The sequence below is a fragment of the Coptis chinensis genome, chromosome 3 (genome assembly GCF_015680905.1).
Source record: "Coptis chinensis isolate HL-2020 chromosome 3, ASM1568090v1, whole genome shotgun sequence".
NCBI lineage: Eukaryota > Viridiplantae > Streptophyta > Magnoliopsida > Ranunculales > Ranunculaceae > Coptis > Coptis chinensis.
Window position 1 is genome coordinate 71,232,044 of NC_141458.1, and position 26,597 is coordinate 71,258,640.

The following is a 26,597-nucleotide window of genomic DNA, read 5'->3' on the forward strand; positions in this document are numbered from 1 at the left end:
TCAACAAACTTTTGTAACTATTTAATGTTAACGGACAAGTGAAATATGGCAACGGTATAAGAAACTTACCCCCATCGTTTGGATGCAAAAGTGGACATATGGGCCTTGTGTGCCCGGACGATATACCACAGTGCCCACACTTCTTTTTTCTTGTCTCATTCGACCTTTCAATCTACTACGTTTATGCGGCCTACCCCTTCGATTTTACGTGTGGTGGATCATTAACAAATGGACGATGGGGGTTTTAGGTGGGGTGAAAGGCATCTCTACCTCGGCGGTGCCTTTAGAAGACGGAATGCCATCCATTGTACCACTTTTCGGTGGAATATAAGGCATTTCAAAGGGAACTTAATGGGACCTTGCGGAAGCTCTAGAAAAAGATGATAACATGGATTTAAAACTTCATTTGTTTTTGGTCGTTTGAGAGGCCCACAAACATATCTTCTTGCATTTCCCTATAAGCTCACTATGACGAATAATGGAAGCAGCCTGCGAAGAAAAACTTGGATCGTTATTTGGAATGACAGATTTAGCAACTCGTGTCCATCTCCTTAAAAAACAGCTCTGGGGTATTTCATGAAGGTCCTCGTGTTTGTAAACTGAAATGATATGTCTACATGGAAATCTAAACGACTGAAATAGCCCACATGAACATCTAGCATCTTGCTCTAAAAGGTTGTATTCCACACTCGTCTTTTTTTGCCTGTTCAGATGACGGCTGATGGTGTATACATGAATATTGTCACCCACATCACGTTTATCTTCTACAGTGTACATCGATTCCTCCTGTAACTACTTCATAAAAGCAAGAAAAGTAGCTCGAGTATAGATGGATTCTGCCTGCTTTGCATATTCAATCAAGTGGCTACCAATGAAAGGCTTCGTTGTCGATCCTTACCTCTTCTTCGTGCTCTCGGTGACGGATATTTGCAACTGCCAATTCCATTTTCCCAAATAGCTCAAACAGCCGCATCCCGGGCTTAACATGATGTCTTATAATAGAGTTAATAGACTCATAGCGTTGGTTGCTACGCAACCGCCAAAGAACTCACCATGAAGATACGATTACGCCCACCTTCGCCCGTTTCTTACGTACCTTCATCACCCATGTGTTATGACTAACCGTTATTTTTCCACTAGTTGTCTCCACCTTTCTTGAACTCTCCCGAGATCATTTCATAAACATAATAGAGCTGAACTCATTTGCAAATCCGGGATTTTGACATTGGTGATGCAATTTTTCAATACGTGCCAAGAGCCACGGCCGGTGTTTCAAATCTGGAAGAATAGATTTCAAAGCTTACGAATCGGCTGCGTCACCATCGGTAATAATCGATTTAGGGTGTTCACCACCACATTGCATCAATAAATGATTTCAATACCCACTTTATAAGTGTCGCCGCACTCACTTATGATCGAGCAAAACCAAAACTATATAGTGCGTAGGTGGTTGTTGATTCCAGCAAAACACAACGATCGGCATCCGGATAATCGATTGCTCATGTATGCGTTGAATCAAACAACAACACATCACCAAAGCTACAAGTAATCCAAAGGGAGGTGGAATCGCCCAAAACGACCGATAATTTGCCCACTCACATTTAACTCATAGTTGTAATGAAATAAAGGATCTAACTTCACCTTGTCCTCTAAGTTGGCAAGCAGTGTGTTGGCGTCGCCATCAATACAGCGACTTCTCCTCTCTTTTCCCATTTTGTTATACAAGTCTTTTTTCGTAAAACCAACATTAAGGAAACATCTAGCTATATGTGCATAGTGACCCATCACTTGGCATTTACGAACACCGACATCATTTAGGCACGTAGCAAATTCCAACGCTTCTCGACTCACATTTCTATGTGACCGAAGAAACATTGAACTCGGATACCGTACAAGTGGATGTGTGTGTTCCCCAATAAACTCTTTCACAGTCCAAAACTTTGCTTCAGAATCAAAAACAACAACAATGCAGGCTTTACAATTTAACCTAGTGGCCTGTCTGGGTGTTCTTTTGGGTGTCATCGATTGGAGTTTATCTGCATGTCGTTGACCTTGGGATGAACACACAAATCTCCGCTTAATAGCAACTCCATTTGGATGAATTCTATAAACATCCTTACGAACACTGAAGCCAACTGATTTGGCATACTCATTATAAATAGTGTAAGCCTCGTCCGAGGTCTTGAACTGCATAGATAAAAATGTTGTTTTGTCTTCTATATAAGCCCTATATGTATCAGACTCTTCAGCATCGCTATCACTACTGTCAATATTTTCATTCTCCATCAGGGAAACAGTTGATTCCACATCCAGAGAATCACTTTCATCATACCCAAAACTTTCGAAACATAGACTTCTAAGAAACTCTTCGTCATCATCGAGCCTTATTCGATTCGTCATAGGAGTGCCTACCTAAATAAAGAAAACTTTTTTGTAGTACAAACGACCTAAATATGAAAAATTATAATGTACCTTAAAGAGAAGAGGAAAGATTAAATCGACTTCAGTGATTGGATGATAAACTAACCTCAATGTTGAGCGTATTCAAGTCCGGTAGTGTTGTTGGTTCTTTGTCACTCTTTTTGCTCTACTTCCTTGCTGTAAACTTTAGAGAGTGAAAGAAGTAAATGATTGACCATGAATTTAAGAAGAGGTGAAAGGGGTGAGAAAATTTGGGCGCGCAATCTAATTAAGAAGAATAGAAAATACGATAAATTGGGGATGAATGAAAATATGTGAAATGCCAACGCTACCCTTAGGTGGGCACTTCGGCTACCGGTTATGGGTTGGAAAATATGTGGTCAGGAATTGTGCGTAGCCATACATCACGCGCACTGAAGACATGCTCTTTTTTTAAAGGATTACCAAAAATCTTTGTTAGTGGAATTGTGGAAAACTGTTTTTTAGTACACGAGAGTTCTGATTTGGTCTCGTGATTATTTAGATGATATAAGCTCCAAATTAGACTGGTAATTAGATATTTAGAAATTTAGAAAAAACTGATTTTATAGCCACCTACTTTTTAAGATTTTTATGTGACAATCACACTTCACAAGTGAAATGGGCATCATTAACACCCAACAGTCCGCACATAACATCTCTACTACTAGGAGCATCTTCTATAATTAATATGGCTTCTTAAATTCATCCTGGATATTTTTCTTACACATAATATCCCAAATGAATAATTAAATTAAACACCTAAATACTATTAAAAATGACTATTTGGTCTTTTTACACCTATATAAATTGTTAGTACTAATATTGTCCTTTAATTAAAGTGTTGTTTAACATTTTTTAATAGGGATAACCGGTCATTTCATGTGGTGGTAAATTAAAAAACCAAATCCACACACTATTTTAAATACCGACTTTAATTAGAAAACCCTTTGTCTTCCTAAACCCCCGTACTTTAATTAGCAAATTTAATTGTTTCAACAAACCGATGGTCTTCTCTCGCCATCTACCACCTACACTTTTTTTCTCTTATCGCCTGCTTCATCAAGAACAAACAAAAAAAACCTAATTCTTCATCAAGCAAAAAGTTCACCGGGTAAACGACCCGTCATTAAGAGTTTGCTATCTGCAAATATTGTGTGGGGTCTTACATGGAATGTTATAGATGCTACCACTACTAGCCGTTTATTTTCTGATTATAAGGGTGGCCCTTTATTTGAATTAGGTGAGGAATTGCTATCCTAAAGTATGTCTTGCTAACGTCTAATTCTTTTGTCGGTTTCTTAACTAAGTATTCAACATGTTTATTGAGAGCTTAGTCCTTCCATTTGCCCCTAGAGCAAACTCTCTTTGCAAGCAAATCCTACAAAAAAAATTCGATCAACTCAGTCAGGGCCGACTCTGAACTTTAGAGGGCTCTAAGCGAGCTTCCTTAAAGGGGCCTATATTATTATGAAAAATAGGCCTTTTACACAAGTGGTCGAGTGTCCAATGCTTAAGTGGCCTATTGTAATTACCAGACTGGACTGGACCAGACAACTTTTGGTTGTAGCCTAATGGGTATTAGCCTATTAAGTTTCAGTCAGGGCCTAAATTTTGACCAAAACATTGGGGGGCTCTAGGCGGCTGCCTAGTTGGCCTGCCCCAGAGCCGACCCTGAACTCAGTTGTTCTCTACTAGTTGGATCTGATTTGGGTGAGTGAATTGTGACAGTCAATTTTATAGTTTTCAATTGAATTGAATTTGACAAATTTTACAAAAGTACTAATTACATATTTTTTTTTTTATAAGATATAAATTTTCTTTCGCCCTTCATATTATCTACATTCGGTTATATTGATGAATATACTGTTGATTAAATTGTTGGCTAGATATAATAGCTTCAATCGGGGAAACTAAAATTGGTATCTGACAGAGAACTATTACTACTAAACGATGAACAATGAAAGTATACACGTATTGTCAAACAAAGTCATTTTCAGCCAACATGGTTGAGTTACTAGAAAACAGGTTAGATCTCTACTTGCTTTATATATATGTGTATATTATTAATTTTCATTTATATCTTTTTTATTCCAATCATTATACTTTCTTTTGCAATGGTCATATATAAAAATAAGATAAAGCCTGTTTTTTGGATGAACGCGACTTTTTTACAAGATGTGTTTCAAATCGTGTTTTTTATATTAATTTGTACAAACTATGAAGGGACATGTAATCAATGGTTGTCTTGCTAGATTATTCAAGTGATTTCTATGATTGTTTAAAGTGGTAGACTGAGTAAAAACTTACTGAGTTATATTATTTCTTTTATATAGATGTTCGATGTTGTGATGGGAATTGAAATGTTAGAAATGGGAAAGGGATTGGAGTTGTTAATGATGGCGCTTAAAGTGAACGGTAATGTTGTTATGACGGAAGAGGAGGAAGAAGATGTGCCTGCAACTTCTTTGGAGAATTTGTATGGAAAGTGGCCTTTTAATACTCTAGCATGCCAGCCAAAGCAAAGAATCAAGTATCTCTGGTAAGAGAATTTTAAGATTACTGCTTCCAGAAAAAACAAATAAGCGTATTATCTTTAGTCACAAAGGAATGGGCTACAAAGAATGGTAAATTTGTTAGACAAATTTGCCACCTCTTTTACCCAAGTCCAATGAGATAATCAATGCCTAAAAAGCTACTCACTGCCTTTTGTGTGTGTTTGTACTTGGCAATTTAAGGTAAATATGAATGTTTACATAGTGAGGATAATGCGTATAAGCTATATATATATATGAGATGATTTGATATAGTGTTTTGCTAGGTTAACAATTAATATTCCTCAAACTGTTAAATGATAATGTCGCCTATTTCTTATTAAATGATATCTTAAAATTGTAAGATGCTCTAACATTTGGTGTTCTTTATATTGCCACAAGCCCACAACCTCCAAGATGGATGGTTTGTTTGTTAAGATATGTGTTAATTAGGCTCCTCCAAACGTGATTAGCATGCATTGTCACTTCATCAATACTTCAATAGTTATTTATATTGTCCAGTCACAATCGTAATATCTTTGGTCTGAACAATGGCAAAAAACCATCAAGATATGGCATATGCATATGTCCATAGTTTACTGTTAAATCTCATATATTATAAAATACTAGCCATTTGGCCCGGCCTATGGCCAGACTTGCTACATAGATAGCTAATGACTCAAAAGTCTAAAGTCCAATTCAATAAATAATAATTATTCATTGCCATACTTTGTTTGAAGAGTTTATATTTTTCTAATTTTTTTTGAAAGGGTTTGACGAAAGGTTTTATTTCTATTTTTGGGTTATTATTGTTCTAAATAACAATTTTTATCATCCTCACCTATATAAACTATAGCAAAATATAATGCAACAATCAAGAAATAGAACACGTACTCAAAACATACTATATGTTTAAGCGATAACCAAATTATATTCATTGCGCACAATGGTCTCTCCATTTGCATAACACCCAACCTCTATTATCTAGCGAATTCATTGCATCGAATTACAATGAGATTATTAAACAATGAGAGTTCATACGCCAAGATATTAATAGTTGCAGATGGACAGAAACTTTCAAATTCTAATACAATGCAATAAGGAACTCATTCTTGCTACCTTTTGAAAGTAGCCTTACTTTTACAATTGGTTTTAATTTTTTTAGCCTAATTAATTCCTATGATTTATCATCATGCTCAATCACCAAAGAAATATATTCAGATACACAGATGGAATCTCAACAAAAAGGCATATCATTCATTAACTAAATTGAGTAAATGGGTGAAGGAGGTTGTCATCTTGGTAATGGTTTTAAGATCAGTGACCCCAAACTTGTTTTAACGAAAGCTTTTTCGTGTTCCTTAATATTCTTAAGAAGAATATAATTTGTTGAGTTAACAAAAAAAATATGCATAATTCATAAACATATATATAAACGTGTATCTAGATTAAATCAATTGGTTACTCAGCTAGACATAGATTGTAAGTCCTAAAGCAATGCATTAAAAGCACTTAAGCAGCCGACACACATAAGACTTTCGTGTCACCATATGCACAATTGATGCGGATAATGGTGGCACCTGCCTTCAGAAGATCACTTAGAAGCATGTCATTCTCAGTAGCTTCTTTGCCAACTGTTACCATAATGTGGGTGGATTTTTCATCTCGAAGTGGACCTAATAATGTCTGTACATGAGACGATGCCTTCTTCCTAAATTATTCTCCTTTGTCTTTTTGGTTTGAATATTCCCAAGTGGCTTTAGAATCCCACATTATATCAAGATCAGGAGTTGTGGGATCACCATTGACTTTGTTGTTAAGAAAGTTAGAATGTGTTTCCAACATCTGAATGGCCGCAGTAATGCTTGCAAGAACGTAAGGGTTGATGTTGTCCAAATTCAGAAGGTCGGAGAACAAAAGTTCATCTTTGAGTTGCTCGACATCAAGGCATTTGAGTGCCAGGTAATGTAATAGGTTTGTTGCACTGGAAAAGTAATCTCTGCAAAAACAAATTAACAAACAATATTTATGAGAGAACTTAGCTGAAAGCCTAAAAAGCCCAGCTAAAGGTGTAGAAACCGACTTTGCATTCTCCATACCAAATCGAGAAATTACTTTCTGAAGGTATTTCTTCTGAGATACAACTATCTGTCGCTTCTTCCTATCTCTGTCAATCTCCATGCCCAATATTTGTACGGATTCCATAAAGAAACATGTTTGATAATGTGATTTAAAATTCCACGTGCGTTTACTATTTATTGTGATGGAAAAAAATTGATAAGTAGGCAATGAAAAGTGTAATTAATGTGCTAAAAAAAATTATTCAATGATGTATATTAGTTAATTTTGATAATTTTTGTGTCAAATTAATGAAAAACATTTTGAAGTAGGATAGTAGTGTGGAACATTTCGAATAAGGAAATACACGGTACAAAATTATTGGAAAACGTAATAACAACAAAATTCTTCTTGTAGGAATTGTGGTTAGAGCATAATTAGGGATTTCGTAATTATTGGAATTTTGACAAATTCAAAAACCGAAATTCATAATATTTCGACCTATGTCTTATTCGGAATTTCAACTAATTTCATAATCATCAATATTTCGACCTTATGTTGTTTTTTCCTTGTTTTTTGAAAAACCAAAATATTAGGTGGAATTCCGATATTCTGTTCGGAATCATGAACACTGGGTAAGAGACTATCAAGGGGATTTTATTATTAAGGAATGTCAAGAGACAAAGGAAATCTCTTGGAATTTCGTGATTATCGATATATATATCTATATCTTAATATTAAAGCTCCCACAAAGGATATTTTTCGAGTTCTATTAAAATTCCACGTCATCTCTTATTAAAACGAGAATTTCTCTCCTATTTGAAAAATAAGAATTCCTCTTCTATTATAACGAGAATTCTTATCCTATTAAAATAAATTCTAACACTTCTAATTAAAGCGGGAATCCTTCTCCTATTAAAACAAAATCTATTTTCCAATTGAAAAACGAGCTCTATTAAAATTTCACGCCATCTCCTATTAAAACGAGAATTTCTCTTCTATTTGAAAAACGATAATCTTTTTTTATAACGGGAATTCATCTCCTATTATTACGGAAATGCATCTCCTATTAAAACAAATTTTAACATTTCTAAATTAGCGGGAATCATTCTTCTATTAAAATGGGAATTCCTCCTTATTGAAAAAGAGAAAATCTAGCATATCTAATTAAAACGAAAAAATTATTCTCCTATTAAAACATGATCTTTCTTCCAATTGAAAAAAAGGGTTTTAAAATTTAATTACAACTTCATTTAAAATAATTTATTAGAAAATTAAAAACGAAGTTAGCGACTAAAAGCGGTAGTCCCAATTTTCTAAAAAAAATCTAAATGTTTTCAGAAGAACCGATGCGTATGCACGGGCCTATGAGCTAATCTTAATATTAAATCTTCTACAAGGGATATTTTTCGAGCTCTATTAAAATTCCACGTCATCTCCTATTAAAACATAAATTCTTCTCCTATTATAACGGAAATTTTTCTCCTATTAAAACAAATTCTAGCACTTCTAATTAAAACGGGAATCATTCTCCTATTAAAATGGGAATTCCTCCCCTATTGAAAAGGGAAAAATCTAACATATCTAATTAAAATGGAAATTATTCTCCTATTAAAACATGATCTCTTTCCGAATTGAAAAAAAAAAGGTTTTTAAAACTTAATTAAAATAATTTGTTAGAAAATCAAAACGGGTTAGCGACTAAAATGGTAGTCCCAATTTTCTAAAAAAAAACAAAATATTTTCAAAAGAGTCAGTGCGTATGCACGGGCCTACAAGCTAGTATATATATATATATATATATATATATATATATATATATATATATATGTGTGTGTGTGTGTGTGTGTGTGTGTGTGTGTGTGTGTGTGTATAACAATAGATTTCGTGGCAGCCATGTATTATCATTAGATTGATGTTATTGTATTAGCTTAAACGTTTTTTATAATTTTTTTTTCTACATGGTTGGAAATGTGTTGAGTCAAGGTAAAAGGAAGGGCAAATAACATCAGCAACATTCCTGGAAAAGGTATAAGGCATGGCCATAATTGTTGATATCGATTATTATTACTGTTAATATTTTTCGTTGTTATGTGATTGGATTTGGAGTCCCCTATTTCCTCCATGTGGTTTTGTCAGTTTGGGAAGCTGGGATATGTTATTTCTATTGTATGATAGAAGTATTTATTGTTAGGATTGCATAAGAACTGGATAGGAGGAGGCCATCCATAATTTATATTTGTCATGTGTGTTAATTGAAAGCTTGCCAAGCTAAAGTTCACTCAGCAGGTGATGTTTTGTTATCAGCAAGAACTTGTTTCATCTGCTTAACTAAAATCTTGTAGACCCATGTCTTCAATTAACAATCCACTTATAGCCACTAATCATCTTTGATTTTGATGATGACTTAAATTTTACTTTGAGTTGAACCTCCAGTGTGTTTTGAGATGACCAACTTTCTTCTTCATTAGTCATGCATCACCTGTTCTATCAATATTTCTGTTTACTTCCAAGCATTCCTAACCAAAACAGGGGACTGGGAAGTTATAAACAGATTCTTATTGCATCAACTGGCTTTTTTTTGTTACTTTCCCTGATTAATTAGTTAGTCCTTTACGTGAACCCTCACCACGTTATAACAATTTTCCCTTTACTAATATAGAAGGGTAGTCTCCACCCAACATTGAACACAGTAGCTTGTTGCTCAAGTCAGTTAGTGTGCAAAAGTATATATTAGATATATAACATCTATTGAAGACTGATCCGTAACTTCGGCAAAGCGAGTGTTTAAATTAATGAAACGACAAAGTGGTTCATCTAATATTAATAGGAAAACCCTATCCAAAAAAATTGTTGTTTTCAGAGAACTATGAAATACTAATATAGTGTCAAATTGATTTTTTGCTTCAGCGCCAGTAATCAAGCCATCATGATCGATGTAACTTAGCTCACCAAAGAAAGGAGAAAACTGCGGTCTGCGGGAGATATTTACATAGCACACCTGTAAAAATCAGTGGCAACTAATTATATGGAAAGGAGAATGGAAAGTGAGGTGGATACACTTTCCAACATAAGAGAAGCCCAATGAGGTCTCTAAACACCTAATCCATATGGTCACTGGTCAGTGTAACTGTATAAGTGTCAGCTGTACCTGGACTTTGGAAGTGATCGTTATTTGGTTGTACTGTAACTATACGATAACAGGGAAATATCAATTGAATTAACCTAAAGTGGGTGTGCGTGTGTCGGGGGGTGGGGGTGTTGTCAGTGTCTCGATTACCTACTTCGTTTTTCATTAAAGCAGGTGACAATCTATGTACGCCTCCTAAAAGGTATCCATTAGATTCAGACTTAATGACAACATGAAGGTGGGTTGGCTTTAGTACAACTCTCAGTGATTTTGAAGCAGAGGAAAACTTGAACTGAGTTTATAATGGGGGTTGGTGTCTCAATCGATAACCTATTTTGTTTTTCAGTAAAGCTGTTGACACTCTTTATACGCCTCCTAAAAGGTATCCATTAGATTCAGACTTAATGACAACATGAAGGTGGGTTGGCTTTAGTACAACTCAGTGATTTTGAAGCAGAGGAAAACCTGAACTGAGTTTATAATGGGGGTTGGTGTCTCAATCGATAACCTATTTTGTTTTTCAGTAAAGCTGCTGACACTCTTTGTACGCCTCCTAAAAGGTATCCATCAGATTCAGACTTCATTCCAATAGCAAGGTGGGTTGGCTTTAGTACAACTCCCAGTGATTCTGAAGCAGGAAAAAACCTGAACTGAGTTTATAATTTCTTCTAATGCAATGTCAAAAAAAGTTATAATGTATTACCTTACCTTCTTTTTTCTAAAAGTATGTGGCCAACTACATGTATTGAGCACTTTCCTAAAGAGCTTGACCTGCAAAATATTTGTGCTCAATTTAGCAAAAAAAAATGAACGGGTCACAATACAGAACAATATTCATCCATAGTCTGCCAATTGGAAGAATGCAATAAAAATGATAGTGCAACTTGAAAATAGGTTGTGCATAGGTTCATTAAATAAGATTAATGAGCATGCATCCCGTGACACTATACATCAAAGCTGAGATTAATGTTTCCATCAGACATGCTCAGCTTTCATGTTATCACACTCACGAAAGAATTATTTTGCAACAGCAAGCTGCAGACCGCAACCGCAACCATATCAATTTGAAATCAAGAGAGACCTCTTGACCTCGAAAACTGACATTTAAGATAGAGTTTAAATTAAACGCAAAACCCAAGCTTCTGACCCAAGCCACCTTCACCCAAATGGAGCCAACGTAATACTGGTTCCAACAGTCTTCTAAATAATGTCACAGTGCATTCTACACCTTAACTAAAAAATTGTATAGCTTCAGCTACGCAGTTTAACTTGAATCATTTGCACTCATTGTAGGTGCAAATCGGCACCACTAATCGACTCATATATCTCATTACATTCCTAATCCTACAACATTATCTAGCCATGCTCAACATTCACAGAAACAAACAAAAAAAAAAAAAAAAAATATATATATATATATATATATATATATATATATATATATTTTTTTTTTTAGGTTTGTGACTGCTAGGTGGTGATTGAAAATTCAAAACAGCTATCATGATGTGGTTCAAAACAATTACATCATCTCATTATTTGAAATATTTCATGACATGTAGAAGCCAATGAGTAATGAATTGTATCGCATTTAACCAAATCATGAATGGGGTCAGAAATAGTGTAAAAATGACACTTGCCATACCTCTAAGACATCTGAGTGTTACCAAGCAAGCTGATATTGTAAAGCCTGAAGTTGAAGTCAAATCATTGAAGTAATGGCTAAAAGAAAGAAGACGACAATAAAGTTTGTTAGTGAATAAACAAAAACAGTTACCATTTATCAGTAGATTATTGCAATTGTTGTCCAAAAATGAGGCAGAGATCCATTATGCACTTGGTGTGCCGATGAACTTTTTTTTTTTTTTAAATGTTTAGAGGCTAGGCAGACCTCAACCTACATTAATTTCAGAATCTATTGTATATTGTACCATTCGCATCCTCTGCTAATATTACAGATAATCTCTGATCGAAAGGCCCTATACTATAGTTGACACTATGACTACTCATGTTACAAGTCTTTGCTATGAAGTCAGCAGCTCTATTAGTTTCCCTGAAGATGTGGCTGAGTTCAATCCTCTCAAAGCATTGCATTTGGATTCTGATAGTCTCAACTATATTAAGACATAACCAGGGTGCTGGTTCTAGTCCCTTCAGTATGTTGATTGCTCGCTTGGAATCTGAGTTGATTTCCAGTTGCCTTATACTTATCATGCTTGTTGCCTTGATGCCTTCCATGATACCCAGTAGTTCCTGAAACAAGATTGACCTGTATTTGGAGCTATCGTTGTATGTTAGAAGTACATTTCCATCTTTATCTCTAATCACTCCTCCGTATCCAGCACAGTGTGGTTGCAGAGTTCCATCGGAATTGAGCATGAAAGAGCTAGGTTTCTGCCAAACACATTGATTAACCATTCTGGGGATCCATACAGTTCGTAACCCCAACAAGCTCACCATTCTTCTAGTCTCGTCAGAATCTGGTGCCTTCTTGAGAACTTGTTACAAGTAGTTTTTCATCTTTTTCACCTGTTCCTTTCATTCCAGATACCATACACCACAGCACACACCATAGCTCTGATAATCTCAGATGTAGTAGTGTTGTTTCTTGTGATCCTCATGATATCATACCACTCTTGATTAGATTCCATAACTGTATGGTTTAAGCCTAAGTGTCTCTTTACTTCAGACCATATATCCTTTGTGTATAGACAGTCAAAGAAAAGATGGTGAGAATTCTCTCTACCCTGCATACACAAACAACACTGAGAGTGGTGTAGGATCCTCTTCTTCATGAGCCTATCTTGCGTGGAGAGGCTACCACTGAACAGTTGCCATGCAATGAAAGAGTGATTGGGAACTGTTAGTTTCCCCCAAACAAGTTTATACCATTTGACTTTCTCTCTAATCTTTTTGAGACTCATATATGCTGATTTCGTGGAGAATTTGCCTGTAGCTGTTTCTGTCCATACTGTGAAGTCTTGTTGCATCATATCTTGAATCTCGTGTTCGAATAGCTTTCTTGAGCTCACTTTTTTCGGTAGGTTCAAAGACTCTCGAAGTTCCATTTTTTGTCGAAATGAGTTTCGACACCTTTGCACTACTATCGGTAATTTGAAATGCTAACTTAGCTTCTGCGTTCTCATACAAGAGTTGGTGTGAGCACCAAGGGTGGTGCCAAAGGCTGGTCTACTCACCATTTACTATGATGTACTTGGTAAATTTGAGAGCCTCTTTTTCTATGTTTAAGAATCAATCTCCATTCCCATGAGCAATCTGAAGGTACCTTCATTGTCCAGAAATTCTTGCCTCGCAACTGATATTCCCAAATCCACTTGGTCTATAGAGTTTCTTCTTTGCTTGCAATCTTGTAAATCAAACCACAGTATGCAGCAACATTCCAAACTTTAGTATCCACAATACTCAACCCTCCTTCACTCTTACTATATCTTATAGTACTGTGGCTGGCTTTGTGAACCTTACTCTGCATGGTCGGGCCTACCCATAGGAACCTATTTGTAATCTTAGAGATTTTGTTGATCACACCTTTTGGCAGTATGAATGTTTTGGCCCAGTAATTGTGAAAAGATGATAACACAGAATGTATCAGTTGAAGCCTTCCTGCTAAGGTCAAGAAAACATTCTTCCAATTTGAGATCCTTATTGTAACCAACTCCACTAAAGGTAGACAATCCTTGATGCCTAGTCTCGAGGCAGTGAGAGGTAAGCCCAAATACTTGACTGGTGGTGAGATCAACTCCACACCCAGGATATCTGCTAGGGTAGAACTTGCGGATGGACTGAGACTACCAGAGAGAAGAGTAGTCTTTCTTACATTCAGTTTAAGACCTGTGAGAGTAGAGAAGTGGGAGAGAACCACCTTCACACCATAAATGGAAGCACCTTCCCCTTTGTAGAATATCATCACATCATCTGCAAAACTCAAATGCATAATTTGTACTCTTTTGCATCTAGAGTGGTACTCGATGTCTTTTCTTTTCACTGCTTGTTTTAGTAACCCCCCTAGGATTTCCATGATGAGTACAAAGAGATAGGGAGATAGAGGATCTCCCTGTCTTAATCCTTTTGTGCTCTTAAAGTAGCAATGTGGTAATCCATTTACCAAAATAGAAAAGCTTGGTGTCGTGAAACACATCTTGATCCATTCCACAAAAAGACTAGGGAATCTAAATCTTGTCAAAATAACTTCCATAGCTTCCCAATCTACAGAGTCGTAAGCTTTTTGGATATCTATCTTGATAGAGCATCGAGGAGTACCATGAGTTCTGCTATAGCCCCTCAATAGTTCATGTGCAAGGAGTAGATTGTCCTGAATGGACCTTCCAATAACAAAGGCAGATTGGTTTAACTCTGTAAGAGCAGGCATGAGAGGCTTCATCCTGTTACTTATGACTTTTGAGATGCACTTATAGACTACATTGCAACATGCAATTGGTCTAAATTCATCTACTCTCGTTGGCTTGTTCTTCTTTGGGATTAGACTCAAAAAAGTAGAGTTAACACCCCCAGGTAGCATCTTATTAGTGAATACTGACTTCACTCCCTTGACGAACTGTTCTCCCACTATATTCCATGTTTTCTTGAAGAAGAATACATTGAAACCATCTGGCCCAGGTGATGTATTTTCTTGCATAGAGAACAACGCATCATGAATCTCAGCCTCTGTAACTTGTACAATAAGCTTCTCAGCTGCATCTCCCTCAATTACATTTCTCAACTCCAGTTCCTCTAGTTCAAAGTCTTCACACTTTGCCTCACTAATACCTCCTAACAAGTTTTGATAATATTCTATCATTGCTTGAGCCACCTGTTCCTGCCCTTGATATCTATTGCCTTGGATATCATCCAAGGCCCATATGAAGTTCCTATTCTTCTTTTCTTTAATGGCATTATGAAAGTAAGCATTGCATTTATCTCCATATTGCATCCCATCACATTCAAACCTTTGCTTGTAATCTTCCTCTTCCATGTCCAGTAGTAAACACAATCTAGTTCTTGCTTCTTTCTCCTTGTTGCATAATGTTATATCCATAGGGCTAATCTGCAGCTGTTTCTGAGTGCATTTTAAGTTTTCTCTAGCTACTTCCACTCTCTTTTGGATATCAGAGAGGTGTTGTCTTGCCCAACTTTTAAGCTTAGACTTGAGAATCTTAAGCTTCTGAGTTAGAATGTACAGATCATTACCATAGACCGTAGTCTCCCAACACAACTGCACAGTGCCCAGGAAGTCCGGGTGTAAGGCCCAAAAGTTACAGAATCTAAATGGGTAATATCCTCTCTCCTTCTCATATAGCCATAAAACCAAGGGTGAATGATCAGAGATGCCTTGGGTGTGGAACTCCACTACAGAGTTGTTAAACTCTGTTAGCCAGTGATTGTTTACCAAGGTTCTATCTATCTTTGACCATTTTCTTATTACTTCACCAAAATTAGTCCATGTGAAGAAACTTCCAGTGGATTTTAAGTCTGATAGACTTGGTTGAGAGATGAATTTGGCAAATGGAGATGTCTCTCTAGGGTGAACTGGCTCACCACCAATTCTCTCATAGGAATAAAGCACATTATTAAAATCCCCCATTAGTATCCACGAGGACTGTATTGAGTTATTCATAAACTGTAACTCATCCCATAGATGTAATCTTGCTCTCTTACTATTACTAGCATAAACTAGAGTTAAAACAAAAGAAGCACCATTATGCAGCAAGGTTACATTACAATGGATGAACTGCTCACTTTCTTTTATCTTGTGCACCTTTACCCTCCTGTCATCCCAAAAGATCCAAATACGTCCACTGACATCACTTGTGTAATTGTGAGTCCATTGCCATGAAGGCCAGCACACCTTTCTTATATCATCACTCTTACTTTCCCTAACTTTTGTCTCAAACAAACCTTGCAAGCACACGTTGTTCTTCACACTAAACTTATATATTTCTTTTGCTTTAGAAATCTTATTCATACCCCTGGCATTCCAAGCACTTATACTCACTTCCATGTGTTCGAGGATTTTTTCCTACTTCCTTTAGACTTGCTCTTTCCTCTCTTCTCCGTAATTGGGGATGTTACTTCTTCTTCTGTTCCTTTTCAGTTGGGCTCTCGTCTTCGTTTTGACTGGAATAGGTCTCGCTGAACTTTCAGAACTCGTAGTTATCATCCCTTTCCCACTTCTAGATCTAGTGTTCCTTCTGTTAGATTCTGACAACTCCTCAACTACAAGGTCTGAGAATAGGTCTTCTTCTTTCTCCGATATATCATCCTCTAGTTCCTCATTGCTATCAGCCAGGGCAGGAAACTGATTTCTCTCTTCTTGGTAATTCATATCATTCCTGACACTATTGTTAACATTACATTCAGAGACCAGCATTATGTTCTGTGACCTAATACTTTGTCCTTCATTACTATAAGTCTGCATCATTTGGCTGGGTGGACCTCTACTCCTCTGACCTTGTTGTTCCAAAGGTGGACGCAAGATGGCAACCTCCTCTTGTCTGTTGCTTGGCTGTTGTTGTCCTGCTTCATGTATTGATGTCCTAAGACCTTCTTGTACTTGTGTTCTTGCTTCCATATTGACATTCACAGCTAGAGTCCTTAGACTGTTATTATTCTCCACGATTGGTTCCTCATAAGGAACAATTGCTTGGTTGCTTTCTTGTGGCAACACCACATCTCTTACAGTACTCATTGCTCCCAGTTCATCCTGTCTTGTTCCTTCCACTGTTGTAGTGGCCTCTTTTGTCCCTCCGTTTGCCCTGGGTTCATTTAGTTTATTCACAGCGGCTACAAACTGCTCAGTTGTGGTTCTGGTAGGGCATTTCGGTTCCTTATGCCCCAATTTGTTGCAAAGTTTGCATATAGCTGGAAGCCACATGTATTCCACTGTTACCTCAGCAGGAATTCCTCCGAACTTGAACCTCAAAGTATCAGGATACTTTGAATCTATGGGAACTTCAACACAGACCTTGGCATAGTCCAACCTTAAGTTTTTTTGGCTTGCATCATCCCAGCAGTGTGGTTTCCCAAGTCTACTCCCAACAAAGCTCATACCTTTACGAGTCCATAGTTGTTTCGGTACATTCCATAACTTGACCCATATGGGCAGAGTGGTCATGTTCTTTCGCTGTATTTCAAGGTCTTCTGTCCATTGTCGAACCATAAAGACACGTCCAGCAACAAAAAGTGGTCCTTTCTCTAGGACCATTTGTCTATCCTCATCATCAGTAAACTTGAAGTAGAACAATTCTCGATCATTAGCTATCTCATAGTGAGCTTTTGTCTTCCATGATCTTTCAAGCATTCTCTTAACCACTGGAAAAGGTAGCCTCTTGTCCACAAAGAATCCAACTAAGTAATCTTTCCATTTCTCAAACCCTTCAACTAAAATGTCCTCGGGTACATCTACTTCATCTAGATCCATATCAGTTTCAATCCAATCCAATTGACCACTTGAGAAATGAGAGGTTGGATTCGTGAAAAGAGAGCTCCATGTCTTATTATTTGCTGAGGTATTACCCTCACCAACGCGAGGGTTATTTGTCATAGCTTATCCGCTCTTGCTAACCTAAGAACCTAAGAACTATATGAGGAAGGCATAGATTTGCCCTCTTTACCTAGTAGATAGATATGAGGAAATTTAGCTGTAGATCCGAGGAAATCTTAAGAGGTTTGAATGTTTGAATGATAGGAGGAGGGAAGTTGGGTTTGAATGTTTATTGTCAAAGTTAGCTAGCCTGAGGCTGTGTGCCGATAAACTTGATATTGGATAACTACACAAATATGGCATAGATGAGGAATTCATATTAATTTCATAAATAGGCAGCATTCACTGCTCCATGTTGTAGTACTCAATCTTCTCCACAGTGCATCAATAACTTAAGAATAGTGAATTAACATCAACGTTGATTGGGATGTAATTCTTGAATGCTATGTTTGTTTTTGAAAATATTGCTAAAACAGGGCTACATAAAGGTAGCAACAATCTTCCGGAATTAATTTTTTAAATGAATGATTTTTTTGTATCTAAGTGTAACCATAAAATACATCTTTTTCCTATTAGCAATATTCTAGGGTTTAAAATCGTAATGAAGCCTCCGAGTATCACAACCTTAGATGGAAGCAGGAGTAGAAGTTGTGGTTGATATCTATATAAATATTCCCATGATCCAAATTTATCTTGGAATACATGTAATTCTCCTAATCTAAAATTATTTACTTTCCATTTTAAACTAATATAGAATGGGTAGCAGTTAAGTCAATCAATCATAAATGGTTTACTACCTTGGCTTTGGAAACATCTTTCTTCTTTTTTTGAAGCTCCAAGCAACGCTCATTAATCCGAGTAGAACATTAATCCGAGTAGAACTCCCAAGCTTGACTACCTCTACAACACAAACAAATCAAACCAACCAAAACATATAATATATGAGATTGTATTTTCACAAAACGAATCAAAACTAAATATCCAAATATTAAAGTAACTTACACACACCTTCATTGATACAAAAATTCTTCCTGGAAACCAAACAAACAACCTTCATCTCTGAACCAAAAACTGTCTTGTTTAACTCCTTTACAAACTGATAAAGTTGAGAATGTGTTCGACTACAAAAATAAACCTTCAACTCCTCCACTTCCTCTTCTTCCTCCTCCTCTTTATACCCGTCTTCATCACTCGACGAACTCAACCCATCAAACCCACCTTTCCTCTTCAACTTCCCTTCATCCTCACCCTCATATTCTTCCACTAAAAACTCCTTCTCTTCACTCACCTCCTCACCACCACCACCACATTCTCTTCCCTTCACCTTCTCCTCTTCTTCTTCTCCACTCTTGGTAAACAAATCTCTACATTTATTACTCTTCACAAATTTCCTACTCCTTTTCTTCTTAACCACTTTCAAGTCTGTCTCATTTTTCTCTACACTAAAATCTCTCATCCAATCAGGCTCATCATCGGTATCCCCATCTCTAGATACAACATTTTTATCAGATTCATTTTGTTTCAACCGTTGTTTATTATCAACATACCATTGCATTGCACTGCATATCAAACTCAGGGTTTTACCAGTTCCTGTTTTAATCCAAACAATAACAACAAATAAATAAATAATAAATATAATAAAGAGAGAGAGGAGTATGGAATACCGGTGGGACTTTCGAGCATGGAAACACCGCCTTTGTTTATTGATTTATAAAGAGCTTTCATGAAATCTATTTGTATGTCGTATGGTTTGTATGGAAAAGCTGGGAACTTTGCTTCTTCTTTGCAGATGGATTGATTGGACTGGGGTTTTGAGGAAGAGCTGGTCCCTCTTCACCACTTTTTCATCATTAGTCTTAGAACCAGCCAAATCATTTTTTTGATTAATGATTTCACGATTGCATGTGCACTTAGCTACTCGTCCTTTAGAACCCCTCAATTTCTTCTTACTTGAAACCCTAGTTAAAGAATCAATATTTACAACATTTGCACCATGAAGATCACGTTTCTCAACCTCAATTTTAATCAATTTAAGTAGAAAATCAAACTTTGGAGAAAATAAAGGTTCCTCCCCATCCACATTACAAACGTTCCTCCGCCTCTTTTTCACCTGAAAGAGTTCTTCTTCTTCTTCCAAATCCTCATCCTGTTTTTCTTTCATAACATTATTTTCTTTTTCTTCTTTCATAGTTTCTGTTCCTATGATTTTATTACTACCCTTTCCACCACTACGACATCCAAAGTAAGCGTGTTGTTTACATTATTCATAGTTTTTGGAAGAAGAGAAGAATAAGAGAGAGGGTTTGAAGAGATGAATTTTTTTTTTGGAGAGTTGGAAGTGTTTTGTATAATTGGAAAAAGAGCATAGAAAGAGGTTTTTATCTATTTTGGATTACGAACAATTGAAATCGGCAAAAAAGGGCGTAGAATTCCTTTTTTTATGAAAAATCTGATGTGTCAGTCTCAGAGAAAAAAGGGGGGCTGACGTGGGTCACTGGGAGCATTTTCCACTACTCAGTATTAATGGTCTTTGATTATTCACACATTGTCACTTCAGCAGTTCTTCATATTGTCCAGTCACTTGGTTTACATGTAGGGTTTCCTTTTGATATTTTGCAAGATATATGGCTTCTATACTTATTGCAAGGCAATACTCACTACTAAAAATATGATTTTTTGATACGGCCAGTTGTGGTGGCGAAAAGTCCAAATTTCGTGGCAACATGTGTTTTGCCATGAGAAAACTTTTAGCCACACTCGAGGCAAAAAAGGGTGTGGAAAGAAATTTGTTGCCACAATTTTTGCCACCGCTGCAAGAGAATGAACATTAATTTAGCCACGGCCATGTCGTGGCAAGACATATTTTTTTGTTTGAATTAATTTAATTTTTTCAAAATAAATGAATTTCCTTTTGTTGCGGGCACGGCCGCTGCTAAAAGTATTTATTGCCACAGTCATGGCAATAAATGTTTCTCCAGACATTATTTTTGGTTTTTTTTTTTGCAGCAAATGGGCGTGGCAAAAAGTGTTTTTTTACAGCCCCGCTCCTAGACGGACGTCCGTTTACGGACTTTAGTTAAAAACCGAAATTTCCAAATATAATCTCGCGAAGGGTTTTCTCAAAACTCTTTCATTCGCTCTCTCTCTCTCTATCCTATTCTCTCTCCAACTTTTTTTTTTCCAGAGAAAGAGAGTTGACAGAAAGTAGAAAAGAATCTGAGCAAAAGAATAATTACATTTTCTTAGTCACATACTCATATTCGTTTCAATCTCCTCAGATCTCCTTCATTTTTCGTTTAATGCTAGGAGATCTGCTATGACGAATTCACTCGTTCGAATCGGTACCGTTGAAGGGGATTTGGTTAAAAGAGCTTTAGCCGCTTTGATTCGACCTTCATCACATCATCAAAGAAGAAGAGCATCTTTTCAACCAGGCTCGTTTGTATTATTTCAACCAGCTTTTCAACCAGATTGAATCTTTATGATATAGAAGAAATAGGCTCGTTTGTATTATTTCTTCGAACCCTTAATCTTTTTTGTTCTCCCAGTTTTCCCCGGTCGGAGATACATCTACCAAGTCCAAGCAATTGAAGATGAAGAGATGAACAAAAGAGGAGATCAAAGATGAAAGGACACTTTTCCAAGTAGAATCTGTGGTAGAAAATATTATTTTTTTATAAATAGACATACTTGCGTATTATCTAGTTGTTAGGCTTGTATCTACGATTCTTTTTTGAAGGAGTTAGATGCTTGATACTATTATTTTTTACTTGACGTTGTTAGCTGCTTGCAGAGGCATCTTCCGCATATTGGATTGGGCTGACATAGTGAATGCACATATTATATATGGACCTGGCATTGTGGATGGTCTAAAACTGAAGGTATAAATTTGAAAATTAATTGTATTGTGTTAAATCTGTGATAGTGTCGTTTTATTTATGCAGCCTTTTGATATGCACATTGTATGCCTTGTTTATAACTTTTGGTACTATGTAGGGGTTGCCTCGTGGTAGGGGTTTGCTTCTGCTTGCAGAAATGAGCTCCGCTGGTAACTTTGCACAGTTTCTTTCTGGCAGAAATGAGCTATGCTAGTAACTTCGACATTGTACATTTATGGCGTATAATCTAAAGGGAAAAAACTAATGATGAGCGGAGCAAATGAGATTTGTGAAATCACTCCATGTCCAAATCTTCTTTGTCGATGTCGATGCCTAGTAAAATGACTTGCGGGTGTCGGTTCAATGTTCTCTTCAGGTTATCAAAGATAGAGGCAGTGACATCATGATTGTTGGTCAGGGGATCATAAAGGCCACTAACCCAGTTGAGACTGCTCGAGAGTACCGTCTTCAAGGATGGAATGCTTACAAAGCACGATGTGCGTAATATTCTGTTTGGGTCTTCACCTCCATGGATGATTGGAGTGGTTGAGTAAAGTTTTGTCCTTGAAATATATCAATAAGAAGAAAAGGTTTGATTTTGTATTGTGCTATTTCATTCAAATATCACTCGAGAGAGCTAGATCTCTGATATGTAAAACTACTTCTTTGTGAAGCCATATGGTATGAGATAGATATCTGTTGGTCTAGAAGACATCATTTTCCAATGAATTCTTATATGTTATTTTTCACTCTAAATTTTAGCTCAGTGCTCTTATCACGGTCTTTGTAAGACATTAGCGAACCACCACTTTATGACAAAGCCGCAGCTCAAAGAGGTCTCATTTCTCCAAAGGGTCTCAAGTCCTTCAGAAGTTCAGATTGAATGTTCTCCAAATTTGCCTCAAGTACTGTAACAGAAAATTCTCCAGAATGTGGAAACAGGCATTCATTATTTGAATTGCGGCAATTCTACCTGCTTAACCTGTTCTAGGGACCCAATTGCAAAACTAATTAGCAGTTCAACCCAATCACCAAGACTAATTAGCATCCCATAAATTAATCATGAGAATTAACAAATTGAAATACCATTTCTTTATGATAACTGTAAAAGTAACGACCCATTAATGATCCACATAAGCAAGAGACATGTTTCTCTGCATTGCAAAAGATGTCCCCAAGACCTAACTCACCAAGCCAAATATCAAAACATACAAACTATATATAACCTTTGACTCCGAAAAGGTTCAAAGTTATATTATATAGTTTCAAGCCAACTCTTCAAGTTGGCTGTTTTCAAGTTATGTTATTTGTTCCTTGTAACCTATTTTGGCTTGTGTGCTTACTATAATCGTATTAATTCATGAATAAAAAGTATTGGTTTAATGAAAAAAAAAAAGCCAACTCTTCAAGTAACACTAGAAAGTACATCAGAAAATGTCATCAAACATTAACTCCTCCCTGGTAAATATAATGTCTTCTCAGTTCTCGCTCATGTATATTTTGCAAGCTCAAGCAAAGAGAGTTTGCCTTCTAGCACTTGGAAAAAAAATACATGAAAAGAAGACACAAATTACATCTAAAAGAACTTTACTACCAAGACAACATGAGGATGACTCAACTACTGTTCTTTCCAAATCCTCCCTGTCACTCTATCACTCGTAGTTTCAACTCCTGGTTGAAAAGCTGCTCTTCTTCTTTGATGATGTGATGAAGGTCGAATCAAAGCGGCTAAAGCTCTTTTAACCAAATCCCCTTCAACGGTACCGATTCGAACGAGTGAATTCGTCATAGCAGATCTCCTAGCATTAAACGAAAAACGAAGGAGATCTGAGGAGATTGAAACGAATATGAGTATGTGACTAAGAAAATGTAATTATTCTTTTGCTGGGATTTCAGTGTTGAAACTGAAATCTTTACTTGGATTCTTTTCTACTTTCTATCAACTCTCTGTCTCTAAAAAAAAAGTTGGAGAGAGAATAGGAGAGGGGGAGCGAGTGAGAGAGTTTTGAGAAAACCCTTAGCGAGATTATATTTGGAAATTTCGGTTTTTAACTAAAGTCCGAACGGACGTCATATATATATATATATATATATATATATATATATATATATATATATATATATATATATTACTAAAACCACATAAAACTATGAATGAGAATCTAAACTGAAATTTCATTTCACATAGAAGCTACATAAACAATTCCAATCACTACCAAATTAAGAGAAACAACAATCCATTTTTGGAGTATTTCAGTATCACACAAACAAAAGTATCAAAATATCTACACAAAAAGTTTTTGTGATGGAAGTTCAAAATCCAGCAATACGCATGCGTAGTAGTACCATATTCTGCCTATCAGCGCCAAAATCACAAAAACCATAAAGTTCGGAATTGACCATGCATGTACAAGAAGCCATTGATGGGCATTCATTTTCTGCGTAAACAAACAACAATTAACACAAATTTAGAATTTGCAAGAACTTATGTCATCTGAGAATCATGAAATGACTTTAAAAGTTCATAACACACATTGGATTAAAAGTTAAAACAGTACTTGCACCTTTAGTGGGACTTATACTCAAGTACTAGCAAAGTTTGTTCAGTAATATAACAAAAAAGTTTAAATGAATAGAAGGACGTACTATATAAATAATAATGAGTGAAGCCCATTGAATCACATTGAATACTACAAACCCTCTAATTTAATACACACAAGACATACCTCACCAGACCCCTATCTCACCTTTCCTTTTAAGCTTCCCTGAACTCTTTTAATGCCACACAAAAAATTAGCATACTTTGCAAATCCAAAAACAAAGATAATACAACAAGCCGCAATTAATGGTCTTCTTGCAAGCAATTGTCATTCACTACACATTCAACTACACAAACAAAGAAATTATAAGCTTGTTTAAGATTACCTGTCAATGTCCTGCAACTAAAAGCATAAGATCCATCAGAGTACACTCCTATAAGGTAAAAGACCATACTGAAACAAACCTTCAATCTTGGGAGCCACATTGCCAAGAGAGAGTTTACCGAACTTTAGTGTTGCAATTCCTAAAGGCCAATGTACGTTCTTCCCAGTTCCCACAGTGGTTCAACCGATTCTCTTATAACCATCTTTGTTGATTGAGGAAAAGCAAATTCTAAGATACTAAAATTAACAAATTAAGGAATTAATATTAGCAGGTGAAAAGGAAGATGTACAATACAATCAAAAGTTATTCAAAAACCACAAAGTGATATGGCATGATATCATTATCAATTTTACACATATTAGGGTATCAATTTTTTAGCATCAACTTAACAGCTAACTGGGGAGGAATTGGGATGATTTTATTTTATATAAGTCTATCCCCTACCAAACAGCTACAGCACGTACATATAACTTATGAAGGAACCATCCCTGAAGAAATGCAATAGAACATTAGAATCGATTCTAATTGTTGTGACACCTACAAGGTCCTCATGAAAAAATAGACCAAGCCATGACGAAGAAACAAAACACAAAGACCATGCATACTGTTGACCATACTAACAGTAAAAGCTCTTCAATTCTATGTGTGTAGTCAAACAAGTAATGCAAAACATATATAGTTAATCTTAGACTAACAAAACATACAATCACTCAAAGTTATTGAAATTAATCTAAAAAATGTTGTGTACAATCGACGCAAACCTATCTACATTAATCATCCCAATTTTACAAGTCCAAAAAATATCTACAAACCAAAACAAAAGAATCAGATAGGGACCCCTCACTCACAGATCATCTAAAACAATGGAAGTTGCATGTATACAAGATAAATTAAATGCACAAATTCTAAACTTTACCTTTAAATTCTCCTTTTTTAGAGAATGTGTAAGCACCCTAAAGTAGAGGGCTCCAAACCTTTCAATTGCTGGGACTGAGGGAAAGAGGGAAACAAAGAAAAAATAGTTTGATAGGGACCTACTTGCCACATCGAGCTTATATGAACTCGATTTTCAAAAGAGGAGCAACAGATCCGAGTAGATTGGGGCTGAGGTCTGCAAGAAGAAAGTACAAGCTTTAAACTTAAAAGTCACACCTTTTACCTAGAAATAGTGTAGATAAGATTAGAACCTCAATCCATTGATTCCATTGCAAACACAAAATTAGAGGACCTAAAAATCAAAATAAATTGTAAAAGTTTGGCCAAAAAGGTTACCTATGAAGCTAGGATGAAGAACAAAACATAAAGAATGAGATTAGCGAAGTGAAGAACGAAGCAGTGGCCTAGTGAAGAAGATAAAGGGGGCCAGTTTATGGTTTTTTTTTTGTTATTTGAGCCTTTGAGGTTATGGATTCAACTTTTCACTGGGGGGGGGATGGAGGAACGAAAACAGGCGCGAGAACTAATCTGTTTTTAGAAAATAAATTAGTAATAACAAAATAAGAACTTTTCGCCATTGCTGTCGCTTTAGATTTACTTAAAGTCGGGGCTAGAACTTCCTTGTTGCAAAAGGCCAAACTTAAAGCCATGGCTAGACTACATCTGTTGCAAGAAATGTACCTTTTGCAATGGAAGGAAATAGGGGAAGCAAAATGTACCTTCTTGCCAAGACTTCTACAAGTTGTGGCAACAAACACTATCTAGCCACAAAACTCTTGACCGTGGAAAAAACCTCATTGCAAAAAGCCACTTTTTTTGTATCAAGGATTTTGGATATTTCATGTCAGGGTTTGGGATGCCATGAACTCGCAATCGTTCAAGGCCAAGGTAGTCCAGTCCTTGTTATGTTTCAACCTGCAAATCGGTGATTGGGTAGTCTAATCTAACGGTCTGCATGTTAGCAGGAGAAGCATAATGTGCACTAGCAACAACTAGTGTGTGGTTGCAGCATTAACAATTTAATGCGCAGAAGATACATCAAGTAAATATGTAGCAGTAACTGCAAAGTAATAGCAATGGGAGAGCCGAGGCAGAGGGGAAGCGGAAGGAGCACAAGAGGAAGAGGAGGTGGGAGGGGATGGGTAGGATATTTTGGTGAAGGACGACCATAACACTAGTGCAATCAAGCCATGCACATGTCT

The 26,597-nt window shown here is 36.4% G+C and overlaps 2 protein-coding genes and 3 long non-coding RNA genes across 8 annotated transcripts; 2 read left to right on the plus strand and 3 right to left on the minus strand.

The window, feature by feature from the left end:
• Positions 1–1,539: 1,539 nt before the first annotated feature.
• LOC147510653 (protein FAR1-RELATED SEQUENCE 5-like) lies at positions 1,540–2,400 on the minus strand. Its single transcript, XM_086598209.1, has one exon. It carries the CDS (start codon positions 2,398–2,400, stop codon positions 1,540–1,542), a length of 861 nt encoding a protein of 286 aa, XP_086454335.1.
• A 1,646-nt stretch (positions 2,401–4,046) lies between these two features.
• On the plus strand, positions 4,047–10,261 carry LOC147510654 (uncharacterized). Its single transcript, XR_015218984.1, has 4 exons — positions 4,047–4,152; positions 4,329–4,467; positions 4,776–4,981; positions 9,942–10,261. It is a non-coding gene; the product is annotated as an uncharacterized LOC147510654 (long non-coding RNA).
• On the minus strand, positions 10,143–18,521 carry LOC147510655 (uncharacterized). The gene is made up of 4 exons (XR_015218985.1): positions 18,454–18,521; positions 11,804–11,880; positions 10,870–10,932; positions 10,143–10,789 (listed from the first exon to the last, which is right to left on the minus strand). It is a non-coding gene; the product is annotated as an uncharacterized LOC147510655 (long non-coding RNA).
• A 123-nt stretch (positions 18,522–18,644) lies between these two features.
• LOC147510656 (uncharacterized) lies at positions 18,645–19,529 on the minus strand. Its single transcript, XM_086598210.1, has 2 exons — positions 19,321–19,529; positions 18,645–19,246 (listed from the first exon to the last, which is right to left on the minus strand). The coding sequence occupies exons 1-2, from the start codon at positions 19,379–19,381 to the stop codon at positions 18,645–18,647; spliced, it is 663 nt and encodes a 220-aa protein (XP_086454336.1). The 5' UTR covers positions 19,382–19,529.
• A 1,391-nt stretch (positions 19,530–20,920) lies between these two features.
• Positions 20,921–22,244, plus strand: LOC147510657 (uncharacterized). Of its 4 annotated transcripts, none has more exons than XR_015216835.1 (4): positions 20,921–21,094; positions 21,205–21,300; positions 21,440–21,537; positions 21,653–22,244. It is a non-coding gene; the product is annotated as an uncharacterized LOC147510657 (long non-coding RNA). The 4 variants fall into 4 exon arrangements; XR_015216836.1 differs by having other exon boundaries at positions 21,450–21,537; XR_015216833.1 differs by lacking the exon at positions 20,921–21,094 and having other exon boundaries at positions 21,136–21,300.
• The last annotated feature ends 4,353 nt before the right edge of the window (positions 22,245–26,597 follow it).